Below are 15,249 nucleotides of genomic sequence, written 5' to 3'. Positions count from 1 at the left end.
TTTGTGGCCCTTGAAAGTCTCCTTACTAGGCTGAGTATTTTGAACAGGTGAAAAACGGCGCTGTGTTGACTTACAAGAAAAATAGCACAGAGCTGATTATAGGGTGGTATAGAAGTCAGTTTATACAATTGGGAGTTTGCTCTAGAGCAATATAAACCCTGTTGGCTGTATGAGAACTGCTGAGTAACCTCAGGTAATTAATCCAACAGGAAAACAGTTACTGTCGTCTCTTTCCAAAAGAGTTACTTCTTGTAGCTCCAGTAACTCCTGGTGACATACAGATCAAATATATTGTTAACAAAGCAAATGCCCCGTCACTTAACAACAGTAGAGTAACGAAAGTCTTACGAACTCACTGTTTTGGATGCCTCCTGCACCCCTTGAATCTCACTCCAACACATTTTACAGTGAATATTTTGAAAAATCCAAGTTTTTGGAAAGAACAAGTTGATTGTGTGAACAGATAGAAACATGAATGCACAAGAATTGGGTATGAGTATTAAGAATTAGCTGCATTTACAGAATAAACATTAGCTGCATAACAAAGAAAAATACTTGAGGTTGAGTAAACGTCATCAAATATGTTAAATGGATGAAGAACTTATTTCTCTCTTGCCCTGGCAAATGCAGGTGTTCAAAAAAAAATCTAAAATGCCCCCTTTTTTTTGTTAAGCTCTTCGGTTTCAGGTCTGATTATCAAAGTCAGTTACTGTATTTTCAGACGTAACAAAATACAGTGAAGCAGACTTTGCAGGGGATTTTCTGATACATATGGATAGGCAAATATGTTCTATAATTAAAAAAAAATACTCAAAGTTTTAGTATTTACTACATTTTTAATGAAGACTCCATCTTCCCCCCCAGAAAGGCCATGAGTGAGAAAACCTTTCTAATTTTTTTCTTGAAGAGATAAGTTACTATGAGTTTTTGTATTTAGGTAAGGTTTGGCATATATTATAAGAGATATTGATGCTTTGATTCCTCTTTTTTCTCATCTTAGTAGATTTGTTCCTTAAACTAATAGTAACATATAGTGCTTACCCTCCTTCTCCCTGCACACTGTTCTCTGCTTACATCTTGTACATCCATTTTTTCTCTTCCTTACCAAAATCTGGTTTGGTTGGTCTACTCAGCTTTCTTTCTTTCTTGCCTGCTGAAATTTCTGTGTTCTCTTGAGCTAGGAAATCCTCAATTCAGGCTCCTAGCATATTGCTGCTGTTTTCTGCATTTACTGCTTACTTTTACTGCTTCTCACTGCATTTTGAGAGTTAAAATTAACTGATGGAAAACAGTGACCCTGGGGAAGAGCCATCCTAAGCAAGGGAAAGTCTTGATTTACAGGGGGAGCAGATGCAGTTCTTAGCACAAGGAGCCAGGATTCTATCAACATGTAAGCAAATAAGTAAACTGAAAGCAGGGTGATATACGTGGTATGCTAAAATGCAAGTCAAAGTTTGCTTTTTTAAGATTCTATCACAGTTGATTTGTTTCCAGAGAAAGTGATCTGAGTAGGTAAGCTTTACTATTTTAATGGTCAAATAAAAAGGGATAAGGTATGCATTTGGAAACACACAGGTGTGTGAATGATTTGGAAAGATGGTCCTGGAACTTATATTTTAATGTGGTGACATCTCTGCATAAGTAATAATTTCACCACCAGTTGAAAATTAAAATCTTGTGTCTGGGAGAGACCCGAGGTGAAGCCTGTAATCAAGGTGGCTGCCTCCCAAGCCTGTTCTGAAAATGTTTTCTTCTGTGATCTTAAGCCTGGTGGTGCAGCCCTGAGCCAAGGTAGATCTGCATTTAGATACCAACTTTTCAAATTTCACAGTGGAATGAATTGTTACATTGTGCTGTCCTACTGCTCTATTGCAAATGGACATTGTATGATAGAAAATCATGCAAGAAGTATGATTTCTAGTCCTGAAATATTATGTCATTCAATCATATTTGGAAAAAAAGATGAGCGTAGGAGGACTGACCCCTGGAACTCTGTGTATCCAAAGAGAAACCAAACCAGAAGGCCTTGCTATTAAATTGGTGCCTGAGCTGCTTGGAAATGATGCATTATATTCTCAAGTTTTCACATTTATATTTGAAGCTGTCCCTATTTATGGGTTAGTGCTTAACCTGATTGCACAAACCAATCTGGCATCTTTAATGCACAAACGTGATGTGTACAGATTAGATATTTTCATGTATATTTAGTTATGCAACTAAGGATACACCCAAGTGTCACCTCTGTACATGCATTTGTCCTGTTTGCACAGAATTGATCATCTGCAACTCATTGAAAAATCACTAATACTTGTGAATTACTAGAGCAATCTAGGTCAATATGATTTTTTAAATTTTAAGTTCATTCATTATTTTCACCTATTTTAATATCTGTTCTTCAGCTTCAACGCTGGCATAGCTGCGGCTTTAAATCATTGCCTCAGCCACTTCTGTGTGCCAATGTAAGTTGTTTTCCTACTTAAACCATGCTGTTTTAATTGCATTTTTTGGTAGAAAGCTCTTGGTGGCAGTAGCAGCTGAAGCATCTCTTAAAGCACCAGATATGTTACATCTAAAAGTAATTTTATGCTTTTTTTTTCCTTAGAGGTAAGTGATGTTGTAAAAACGTTCTTTTGAATATAAGAGGAATCTGATTCCAGCTGTATCTCAAACGTGAAAATAAAGCGGAGTCGAGGCTTGTCGTACTACAGAAGTTCTGAGACCTTTTTACTGCAGAATTCAGTATTTGTGTTTCGTTCCAAATACTTTTTAAATCTTGGAAAGATACTGGTGTTATTGGCCATTGCTGCCTTAGATCTTGAAGTCAATAAATGGGTGATGGCTGACTGGATTTATGGCTAAATATGTTTGAAACGAAAATAATCTGTAGGAGGAAAACCTGAATGTGTTCTCAAAGCACTGTCACGTTTTGTCTGGAAGCAGTTTTAGAATTAATTCCCTCTCTTCTGAGGCTGGAATTGTTGAAAATGCTTAATATTACCAGTGAAGAAGACATTAGGGATTGAGGATCTTTTATATGATTTGTAGAGAAAATTGGGAGCTCTCGATTGTTTCCAATATGAAGCATAGAAACATAAGTATTCTATCTATATTTCTTCATTTGTGAAAATTAATTTCATTGTCTATTGAAGAAGAGAGTGGAAATGATTACCGGAAAAGGACAAATGCTATAAAAATAATAGTTGGACTTGTTTATTAAAAAAAAAAGTTGGTATGCCAGCTGATTACAATGTAAATGTTAGTAAATCTGCCTTTAATCCTTAACAGTAAGTTGCAGATAGTGGAAACCTCTTAAATGTTCTTCTAAAAAAATAAATTGTTTTATGTTTTCCTTTGAAGGGTCCAGATCACCAGACAATCTTATTTAACCATGGAGCTGTTCAGAATATTGCACATCTGTTAGTCTCCACCTCCTACAAAGTAAGACGTTAAAATTATTCCGTGTTTTACATCTATTTATGAAAGGGATCCAAATGAAGATTATAAAAACTATAAGTTTATCTTGAGTTATTTTTATTACAATATCTAATGCAAAAAATCTAGTATGTTATCATGCCATTTTTATTTTATTGGAAGCGGGCTGTTTGCTGGTTAATTGATACTGGATGAGATAATTGTGCTTGTCTGTTTTGATCTCCTGCCTAATGCAGAATATTCTTGATGAAGTATCTTTCAGCAGGAAAAACAGTGTTTAAATGAGAATTTCAAGCGAAGGGAAATTTGGTGCTCTGTTCCAGGGGCTTGTTAATCTTGTGTGGTGCTTTTTGTTTGGTTTTGGGGTTTTTTTTATAAATGCAGTGGAAAGTATGTGGTCTTTAATATTTTGTTAGTGAGACTGATACACTTCTGTTTTCTGTCTTTCTTTATCAATTAGTTTTAACTATGATCAGGCAACGTTTTTCTCTTTCTCCCATTAGCTGACCTTTTTTACCCTGTATCATAAGGTGAATTTTCCAAGCTATTCATCTGGGAAGGTGATAATGGTTGGTCTTCACTGTATCAAAAAAGAGGCTATAAAGACTTCATAGCCTAGCGTGACTTTGGCAATCATGAAATATTTTTCAATAAACCAAGACATGGTTTTGGACTGAAGGAGGAAGATCCAACTTGAATAAATTTGTGAATCCTTTTTGTACAGATGATACTTGGGGCTGTGCAATGGCAGTAGTACTTATGGTATATATTTGTTTTAAGATTAGTTTTGAATCACTTCAACTGGATGGTTCTCTTTAGACATTTTATTAAACTCTCCTTAAAAGGCTTCTGAAATATGGATCTCAACAACGTGTATTTCTGATTCTCTTATGTACTTATGAGTCCTGGAGAGAAACAATACTATTGTTATGATACCTCCATTCTTTGGTGTTATTGTTTGCGTGTTTGTGAGGCGTCACAAATAAGACCAGTATTTCTGACTGTCTGGTTCCCAAGTTTTATCCTTACTTGTCTTGTACACAACATACCCTACAGAAGGATAATTCCAACAGGAAGATCACAGGAGTCATGGTGTGAGTTAGATGTTTCCAGCTGCCTTTTGTTCATCATCTACATTTCTTATTGATTATACAGGATTATTTTCTGTAAGACAATACAGCAGCATAGACCAATTTTGCTTTTAAGTATGCAATTACATTAATACTTCATTTACATTATGTGTTTACACAGGTTCGAATGCAAGCATTGAAATGCTTCTCAGTTCTAGCCTTTGAAAACCCGCAGGTATCCATGACTCTTGTAAATGGTAAGTATAAAGGTGCTGTTGCTTATTTGACACTCATTTTATCGATTGGCTGAATTAGAATTACTTGGAGTTCTCTTTCATTGCTTGCAGTGTCAGTTGATGGAGAATTGTTACCGCAAATTTTTGTGAAGATGTTACAAAGGGACAAGCCTATTGAAATGCAGCTCACGTCAGCCAAATGGTAATTTTTATCCAGAATTAAAATGAAATAGTATGCAATTTAATACTTTTTAACTGTTCCCTTTTTGCTTGTTGCAAAGTAATATGTGATCTAAAATCTTAAGAATAATTATATTGTTTGCATTATCTAAATCCTTGAAGAAGTGGTTCTCACCTAATAATCTTTATAGCATAACTTCCATTCTTTGCTGTATATGAACAGGAAAAAAATGTTGCTGGGCAGCAGTTTTGTCAGGAACGTGTGTGTTCAGACATATGGATTTTCATATGCTGAACTGCAGTTTTCACAAGTAGCTTGGATTTTATGAACAGTTTTACTTAGGCTGTGGTCAATCATATGTCCTTACAGAGCATAATACTGAAATATCATCATGTAATTAAAGTTAATGTTGTTGTTGCGCCGCTGTTCAGGACTCAGGTGACTGGGGCTGTGGTACGTTGAGAACCGTGTGCACTAAGGTGATGAGTGAGCAGAGCTAGTCCTGCTTCCCAACTGTTCTAATTAGAATAGGTTGTTCTTTAAGTTTTGTGTGCTCACACAGCAGAATTAATGTTGTTAATGAATTTTTTTTTTTAGTTCGAATCAAACTGTCCGTTCTGGTGTGGGCACATTTCTGTGTGCTCATATTCATGATGACTTTCTGTCGAGTGGCAAAATGTCACCAGGTTTCATAACAGCATCAATAGGGTTAGACTCACTTCCTAAGCTGGGCATTTACTCCCTTTAAGACTCTTTTCCTTTTGTTGTGTTGATAATAATGGAATAAATGACTTCAGGGAGTTAAAGAGGTAAAATTACCCGTCACAATAAACTACTAAAATCAAATGTAACTGAGGAGCTTGGTCACTGGGGTATTCTTTGATTGTTCTTATAGATTTTGGTGGCTTGTTTTGACCTGGATCAGTGAGTTCTCTGGTTCAGTTCACTGAATGATTTCCCTGGCACATGTCTGAGTGCAATGTCTTGAGGTTCTGGGTGAGGAACGAGTCGGGTAGGTAGGGCCGCCTCATCTGTCATCTTGCCAGGTTACCATGACTGAACCCATTCATGAAAGCAGTTATCAAGATGTCTATGTGGGGGAAGTTGTTTTAAGATGGTAATCCCCCTCCGTGTGTGAGATCTGTGTGGGGACATCCCATGTTCCCTTCCAACCACAACTGGTCTATGCAGTCTGGTTTTACAGGTTTTGTTAGGCAGCTCCTAGCGAAGAAGGCAAGTTAAATTAGCTGCCTTGTAGCAGTCTTGGTTCTGATTGATTTCTGTGTTTCTCTGAGAATTCAGAGAATACACAGATAATTCAGTGTTAGAAATTATTTTTTTTAATATATCTCAAGATATAAGGCGGTTGGTAAGTCATGAAGGCAGACTGGAGTTAGAAGAATCGTTCTGGCTCTGCACCATGTCCTGGGTCTGTTGGTGTTCTTTACCCATCTGCTCCAAATGGGAAGGAGCTGGGTAGACAATTCCATCTTCTGCTGTTGCTTTGCAGCACTTCGGCTCAACTGGACCTTTGAAAGCACGGAAGAAAATGATGCGGCGAAAAGCAAAAAAAAAAAAAAAAAAAAGACAAACCAGTATCTTGAGTTTCAGGCTGAGTTTCTGACTAGTCCATGGGCAATCATCCTTCTTAGTAGGGCACTCAAGGCCTCTGTTTCATGACAGTCCTGGGGGGCTTGCAAAGACCTACTGGCTTTTCTTCTATAAGTCAGCTCCCTACATGATTCCCTCCAAGCCAGACTGTCTCTTTTTTTTTTTTTCTAATGAGAGTAGTAAATGAAATTGTCACAGGTCCTCTTTTTCTGCTTCTAAATTAGTCTTCACTTCAGCTTTGGTCAATTAATCTGCAGTTCCTCTCTGATTTATTAGTAGAGCCCTTGGAAGGGGATTTTTCTGCATTTGTGAAGCCTCTTGTTAAATTTCTGTTTGAATCTGGACTGACATACAAGACTGTCTTAAGTTTCCTTTGTTTTTCAACAATCGAAGTAGACCTGGAAGACTCAGGTTAATACCTCATAATTGAAACGGATTGAAGATTCTACCCTTGAGCAGCAGTTTTGGCACAGGGGGAAGAGCAATAAAGCCACTCAGGAGAGTGATTTGTAGCTATGAGTAGAGCAGTAACCTTTTCTACCAAAATTACCGGAATTGCTCCCAGCAAAACGGGTGCTTTCCTCTTGATTGTTCAGGTGTGAAAATGAGTATTTCCTGCTGCCAGCCGCAAGGCTTGGAAATAAAAGTTTATAAAATGATCTCTATGCTAGCAGTCAAGTCTTACCTTTTCACTTCCGAGAAATAACGTGTTAAAAGACTTCTGATTATGGGATTTTAGCTGTGTCTGTCACTGGTAGGTGTTGGGAACATGATCAGTGATGTTACCTTCTGAGAGGTGGAAGAACTCTCTTTAAGCACTCGTAAAGAGCTCAGGAATGCAGAGAAGTATGTTGTGGTTACAATATGTTTGCATTTTACTGCTTCTTAGCTGAGCAATACTAATTGACCCTATGTACACTTTTAACTTGCCCAGTTGAGAGTTCAAACATGTTGGTTTTAAGTCACCTTTACTGAAATTCCATAATTTTTTTTTTTTAACTGCAACTGTGTCATGATAAAAACCAGTTACAATGGCTTAGTTCAAAAGATACTTGACTGTTCCTGCACTGAATGTAGAGCATTTATCCTCCACTTTCATTCCGCTTCCCTGTAGCAGAGCAGGTAGAAACTTTAAACCACTTAAATGTAAAACACTTTTATTGGTGGGCGAACTACTTCACATGTCTGGTAGCTTGGAGCATGTGTACAGATAAATTAACAAAGCAACTTAGCATTTGTCTGATGTTGTGTGTCGACATTGTAGTTTGAGACCTTGGAGTTGTTGTCTAACCAAGAACAAGTGCTGGTTCGGTTCCATGTCAGAGACTTGATCGGGTTCATCATTAGCAAGGATGTGCTTATTCCAGCAGAGCGTTAAGACGTGCTTGTGGACAAGCATCACGATGATACCACATCTCCTAGGTTAATGCAAAGCTCAAACGGTTCCTGACGAAGCTATCAGGCTACCAACCCTATATTGATGCTCTCCTGATTGTTTTAAGTGCAGCAAAGGACAGGTCTATGCATATTGCTCCTTTATCTTCACTTAAGTTGTTCACTTAGTTTGTTGTTTTATTTTTTTTATTGGTAGAAGAGGTTTGTGGATCAATCACGTTTGATGGTTAGACCTGTTTTGACCAGTGTGTGGTGTACGTATTGATCCGTGCTCCAGCAAGGTGTCCTGTACCAGAAATCTGCTTAAAAGTCCGCCTGTGGTAGCTTGCGTGCCCACGTCCAGCGAGCACAAATGTATTTAAATCAATGGTAGAGTGAAGGGGAGTGCATGTCATAAGTACAGTTGGTTGTTCTGCAACATCTTGCTTAAGTGCATAAAACCCCATGATAGGTGAATATATGTTTTATTATGTTGTTACAGCCTTACTTCCATGTGCAGAGCTGGAGCAATACGGACAGACGATTCTTGCATTGTTCTTAAGGTGAGCAGGTTAAACGGTTTTCTGTTGAAAATGTTTTTCTCATGTAGGGCTATCCTGTTCATATTGTGTAAAAAGTAGCAGAAAATCTGTTACACTGGAGATTTCAAAGCACCAAGTTCTTCTGCTTTTTTTTTTTTAATTTAAAAATTAGTTCCCTGGTTTTCCTTTGTGTCTTTAAGCATTTATAGTGACATGGATTTTTAAAGAAGTTTTAAATAAAGAATCATACTAAAATGTGAATATCCAGGAATAAATATCCCAGAGTTTGACACACATCTATTTGAGGTTTGTAATCATTTTGGTAACCATTTCTACGTAACGTAGAAACAACATTACTGCCTTGGTCTGCCAATATGAACAAGGCACTGGTTTGTCTTTCAGTAGCTTATTTCAAAAGGCTATAGTCAGAATAGTCGCACAGTCTATATGTGGAATCTGTCACAAGTGGATGATTTCTCAGGTTTCATAATTTTTTTATATGCTTGTCTACTTCATACTTTGGCTAGTGTAATTCATTGTTAAAAAAACCCTAATGCTGAAATACTGGATTTGATTTTTATATCATTAAATACCATAGCAATGTAATCTCTTAATAGTCACACTTCTATAGATAGTCAAAAGAAAAAACAAAAAAAGCTGTTAATGAGCAACCATATCATCCAGAGATCAGATAATACTAACACAGCTTATTTCTCCATGAGACATTGCAGTATTATTGTGGTACTGCAACAAGAAAACATGTTTGCTTTCTTTGATCATTACTGTAACAGTCTGGCAGACTCCAAAGCTTTTGATATGTTTTTAGCATCCTTCATTCCAGAGAAGAACACTTAGTTCAGATTTGGGGAAATGCAATTTAAATACATGAAAAAATAATGTTTTCCCTGTATGTGCCCCTGTACTGAGACTGAGAAGACCACATGTACTCTTGGAAGGACTCTACCAAGTGAGGAGTCTAATCAGCAAAGCCGTCATTGTCAGGATTTGGTGGTGGGTCATCTGAGACCCAGTAACTTTTTACGGGAATTCCTTAATTAATAAGATTCATATCTTCTGACTGTGGTCTGGTGCAAACCCCTGATGACTCCTGCAAGCTTACATTTTAAACGAGAAAAACTTATCACTGGGGGGTCAAGCGCTGTCCTTTAGTCCTACTCTTTGGTAATGCTGGGAGGAGAGGAGGTGGCGTGTAAGATACTGCAATAAGAAAGCGTATTCATTCCTTTCAGTATCCATGGCAGTGCAGTCTGGCAGCCTTTGTTCCAGGTAACAACACATGAAAAATCCATATGTTGTCTGAGGCAAAGGCCCATCCCTCCTGTCTTTTTATGCAAGGAAGTCCAAAATGCAGTTTATTCCAGTGTCAATAGTGGCTTCTGTTCTGCACAGGCATCTGATCTTAAGAGCAAGCGAGAAAGCCAAGCTGCATCCTTCTCCCTCATTCTCCTACTTAGCTTTTTTCCCAAATTGATGCTCCCAATTCCCTGGTCTCTCTTCTTTCTACTTTAGCACCTGCAATCCGAGAGCTGCAATTCCACACTCCCAACCTCTCTTGCTCCTGCAAACCTCATTCTTCTTTTGAAAATTTCTTCCTTTCAGGAATCTCCCCCGGTTTGCTTAACCCCAGGCCATGTCCTGCTCAGGACGGGTGGGTTCCAGAACTGTTGTGCTCTGGGGAAAAGAAATGGGGGACGGCCGCCGTAGGCAAAGGCAGGTGATGGCTGATAGCAGCTGCTAAAAGTTGTAATACTTGAGCGTAGATGAAAGAGAAGGAAGGCACAAAACCTTCTTGGTCTGACAACCCACATAATTTTTCTTCTGGGGTCACTCCAGGAGCTCATAGTTTTAAGATAACACACTGTCTCAGTCTGCGGTAAATCCAGTCACAAATTGTTTGACCTCTGGTAAACTAAAAGAGTTTTCAGAAATTATTGAAGAGAACTTTGAGCTTTTGCTGTCAAACTTTCTTCATTTAGAAGACAGTCAGGGATGTGTGTTTCCAAAATGGTTTTGATTTATTTTCATTGCCTAGTTTGAGTAGCGGGTTGGCCTGTAACATGAAAAAATAAAATCAGTTGGGGTGGGAAGAAGGCAGAAGAGGGTGATAAATAATGGATTTGATTGGAAGGGAAATGATTTCTCTGGAATACTAATAACAAAAGCTTTGTCCAGATAACCCTGATGCATCGCAGTGATACCACGTGAATTAAATATTCCAACTTTACAGTCCATTTTCAGACTCTTGTCTGCTGGCCAGAAGAGGTCAGGTGTGCTTTGTGGCTCTTCATCTCACACCTCTAATACAGTCCCCTAATCCTCTGTCTTAATTGTATTGTACTGACCTGTAGGTCTAATGGAACAGTTAAAATGTGTCCCTTGGAATTCTAGATATTGTTTAATTTTAAACAGATGGAATTGCTAACAGTTGAAAAGGATGAGATGTGTTTCTTGAGTGCTTGCAGACAGTGACTTAACAACGTCTAGCCCTTGAATTCCAAGAAAAAGCTCATTTTGGGCCATTTGACCTTGAAAAGAATTGGGAAGTACATTGTGATTCAGACATGGAATTCCACTTGTTTTCTTTCCTAGTCAAGCTGAATGTCATTTTCCTGAGAGTTTATGATCAGCTTTCATGATTTTAGTCATGCTAATCTCAGTTTTTAATTCATTTTATGCCAGTTTGGTAATTAAAACTGATATTTAATCATTATGGTGCAGTTTTGAATTCTACAGCTTTGAAATAAATATAGTAGTAATTAGGCACCTGGAGGCTTTTCAAGCAAACTTTGAACAAACTTGCAGAGGTACTAGAAATCTCACTTTTGGAATGAGGTCATTTCTGAGGGCTGCTTAAATTTACCCCCCCTCAGCAGCCACCTTCTCTCTGAAAGAGTTCTGGCCAACTTCCTAAGGATGCAGAAGTCTTACCTGATGTCTAAAGTGGCAGATAAGCAGAGAAGGGGGAGCTTTGGCTGATGGGATTAGGGGCAAGATTCACAGCCCAAATGGTAATCCTTGTGGTAGCATCTGTTCTTTTAATAAATGTAGGCAAGTCCTGTAACTCTGCTTCCTTGCTGTGGAATTAAGGTATTTATCTATTTAATCATTTGAACAGTCAAAGGATAAAGGTTATTTCAGCTTCCCAAAAACATAACACTGAGAAACACTTTCTACTAGTGTAATTCTGTTAAAGACAGTGGAGTTACCGAGGCAAAAACCTTGAGGTTATTCCATTTTCATACTTCTGTTTGGTGAGGCTTGAGTGAACAGAGTCCCAACCATTGGAGAATTGGTCTTCCCAGAGTTAAGTGCTTTTCATTGAGCTTCACGTAAAGAAAGATTGGATTGGTTTTAATGTTTAAAGTAGAGAAGGTATGACAAAAATACTGCCAGCTGAGTGTAACCAAGGCAGTAGAGGATATGTCAGGGTACAGCAGATTGGAGCTGGATTCTAAGTGGACTTTATTTCTGTTTGACCAGATATACTACTTAGGAGTTGTCTTCCCTTCCCTACTATTCCCAGAAGCCAGCATGGGTCAAGGAAACCCTGAGATTATTTTTTTACTGTATTGTCTGTGGTCAGTTCTAGATCGCAAAAGGGCAGGAGGGCTCAAGTACTTCTTGAGAGCTTGCATGTAGTCTTTAAAACCACTAAAATCTTTTTTGTCTGAAGGTACCGATCTAAGGAACACTGAGAATTGTTCTAGGGTAGCGGTTTGATTTTTTTTTTTTTTTTTTTAATTATTTATCTGTGAGCTTCCTTATGAACATGGATGCAGTAAACAATGGTGGTTTATTTGTGGGTTTTTGTTTTGTTTTTTAACTTTTCAGACTCTGCCATGTTTGGTTCGAATGTGTAGTAAGGAACGACTGCTGGAGGAGCGAGTAGAAGGAGCAGAAACACTGGCCTATTTGATTGAAACAGATGTGGAGCTCCAGAGAATCGCCAGCATCACTGACCACCTCATTGTCATGCTTGCTGACTACTTCAAGTATCCCAGCTCCGTCAGTGCAATCACTGATATCAAGAGGGTATGTTTCCTTCCCCGGTGCTTAAGCTTTGAAAAATGTGCAAAACCAATAATAAATGGGCTAAGGGTATTTTTTAAAAATTCTATTTAAGCCTTATTTCTGAGTTCCTCAAGAGAAAGGTGACCAGAGGGTCCAGCAGGACTTGATTCCTGATGCACATAGTCCCCAAGTCTTTACTTGCTCACTGCTTTTTCTGGAGTCTTTATTATCCAAACTAAAATTGTTGTGTATATCTGGATTCTCCATCCTGTAAGAAGGATGCTGCCTTTTTTTCTGTGTCAAAGATAGAGAGATGAGCTGCGAGTAACTTCATATAGCTTCGCCATAGGAATTTCATTACATTTTCCAGAGATAGCAATGAAGTATCAGAATGAGACGTCTCCTTCAGGAACCAGTATATTTCAGCTTCATAAGAAATAATAGTCCATGTGATGAGAGATCATGTTCAAAATATCAATTCTTAGGTCAACTTTGTGAAAAATGTTAAGTTTAGAGACTGTTCTGTTAAAGCAGAAAACCATGTGGATGCCATGTAGCATTTCATATTATGAGTTATCTGCACTTGCAGGAGTTTTGATAAATAGAGACCAGCTATACCTTGGCCACTTAGTTTTGTAGGTGTTATACAAGGAGTTGTCATCTGTGAACTTTTTTTTTTACAGATTTGCATACATTTTTCCAAAGCACTAGTGGATCAATCAACCTCAGAAGCAAGACTGTTTTACATAATCTGCATAGGGGAATATCTGTTGCCTATTCCCTCCTTTTCTTATTGAGTCTGATTTTTACAGAGTACCCCCCAAAAATGGATTACAGAGCCTTGGTTTTTCTCTGAAACTAGCCCAAGAGGTAGATTCACTTCTCTGACTTTTATCTAATGAAATTGATTCTGCAATATGGAGCTGCCTTGAATTCTATGTAAAAATAAAAATCAAATATAAAAAAAAAATCAGTTGCCCTATAAAATTAAATAAGCAGAAGGAAGTTTAGCAGCTGATTGGGGAGTAATGAACATTGGCTGTAGCATCAAAAATAGGATTAGGTTCCAAATGTGAGTGGAGCAATTATGAAAAATATTATGACATTACTTTGAGTGTTCAGAAAGTCTGTAAAACAGTCAGCTGGGAAGCCAGGGTTGCTTACTTTGTAAAGAATGCTTTGAATTGTGCCCTGCAAGGTAAAAACTACATCAATGAGGACTCTGCCAAGCAGATTACTTGTCTGTTTTAAATCTTTCAAACAATGATATAATTGTGTTCTAATATAATAATTCCACTCTAATATAGCTGTGCTAGAGACAATTGCTCATACAGCTTGATTTCTGACAGTTTGCTAAGTGCTTTGCTGCTTAATATGAGCAATTTCTGGCATTTTGTGTGGACTATATAATGCATCATTTTGTAGAACCCTGTTGTAGAGCATTTTGAGGGCAGTCAGAGTCATAGATTACTTCTCATTGGAAAGAACATGAGAAGGTCTGAAAGTCTCAATTTTCTGCTCAAAGCAGGGTCAGAGCTGAGCTTAAGTGAGGTTGCTCAAGGCTTTGCCCAGTCGGCTTTGAAAACCGCTAAGAATGGAGATGAAACAACGTTGCTGAGCAATCTACTCCAAAGTTTGACTATTCTAACAGTGAATTTTTATTTCTTATATCCAGTAAGAACCTCTCCTGTTTCAATCTGGCAATTCTCTTCGTCTCTTGCTGTGCATGTCCATAAAGAGTCTGACTCCTTGTTCTCCTTGTAGGTATTGGAGAACACCGCTACGATCGCTATAGCTAGTGCTCCTATTAATTATCATACCCCAAATAAATTTTTCCTGCTTTGCAAGCAGCCTATCCAGTGGTGCATCATCCCAATTCACCTCTCTAGCACCTATGTTAAGAACGTACCTTCCAGAAACTTCCTCGGCAGCAGAAGTCGGAATTTAACATCCACTTTAAGATGGAGGTTCTGTGATTCAGAGACTGACTTTGGTTCATTCAGTTCTCCTGCTAAAACTTCCCTTGATTCTCTCCTAATTTTTTCACTGTTCCTGGCTTGTTTCTGTTAAGTAAATAAGATTAGGTTTTTTGCCTGAATATAGTCTGGATAGAGTCATAACTTCATAGAAGTGTTTTGGTCTCAAATATGTTTGAATTTACTTATCTTTAACTCAGCAGAGAAATTAACCTTTTTCTTAACTTCAGTTATTGTGTTCAGGTGATAAATGTGGACAGCAGCTCGTGGAACATTTGTCTTTCTAGCTGCCGTTGGTGTGGTGGACAAAACCCCAGTAGATAAGCACTAGTTTACAACAAAAAAGAATGTCACACCTGTAATTTTCTTATGTCTAAATTTGATATCTGTGCTTTATTTTGATAGCTTGACCATGATCTGAAGCACGCCCATGAACTGCGCCAGGCTGCTTTCAAGCTCTACGCTTCCCTGGGAGCAAACGATGAAGATATCCGAAAAAAGGTGAGCAAAAAATGTCAGCAATCAGGCCAAGATGTAGCCGAAAGTTCGGCTGAAAGGCAGTGCAAGATTTACAGCCTTCCAGGCCTTTTTTTTCCTGTTGTGTAAATAGGTCGAATCGAGAAGGCTCTTTTTCTGTTACATTAATATAAACATTCAGATTGTGCTTTCTTTGCATGGAATTTGAACAAAAATTGATGTCTTGCCTTAACAAAATATAACAGTAAAGTTTATTCATGTAAACATCTTCACAGTGATGACCTAGATTCTCACAATAAATGAGAACACAGTCACAAG

The 15,249-nt window shown here is 38.0% G+C and overlaps 1 protein-coding gene across 5 annotated transcripts in view; it reads left to right on the top strand.

Moving 5' to 3' along the window:
- Positions 1-15,249, top strand: part of ARMC8 (armadillo repeat containing 8) — a 67,647-nt gene that overhangs the window by 38,777 nt on the left and 13,621 nt on the right. For 3 of the 5 annotated variants that reach the window (XM_065639690.1, XM_065639689.1, XM_065639688.1), the window contains 6 exons: positions 3,358-3,438; positions 4,684-4,759; positions 4,850-4,940; positions 8,407-8,467; positions 12,299-12,499; positions 14,860-14,955. In XM_065639690.1, the coding sequence (XP_065495762.1) occupies positions 3,358-3,438; positions 4,684-4,759; positions 4,850-4,940; positions 8,407-8,467; positions 12,299-12,499; positions 14,860-14,955 (606 nt within the window). Of the gene's footprint in view, positions 1-2,399; positions 2,460-3,357; positions 3,439-4,683; positions 4,760-4,849; positions 4,941-8,406; positions 8,468-12,298; positions 12,500-14,859; positions 14,956-15,249 lie in introns of all 5 variants that reach the window. The other 2 variants (XM_065639692.1, XM_065639691.1) reach the window with 1 other exon arrangement.

Source organism: Caloenas nicobarica, chromosome 8 (assembly GCF_036013445.1).
Source record: "Caloenas nicobarica isolate bCalNic1 chromosome 8, bCalNic1.hap1, whole genome shotgun sequence".
Taxonomy (NCBI): domain Eukaryota; kingdom Metazoa; phylum Chordata; class Aves; order Columbiformes; family Columbidae; genus Caloenas; species Caloenas nicobarica.
The sequence above is the reverse complement of the archived record's forward strand: the minus strand, read 5'-3'. Positions and strand labels throughout refer to the sequence as shown.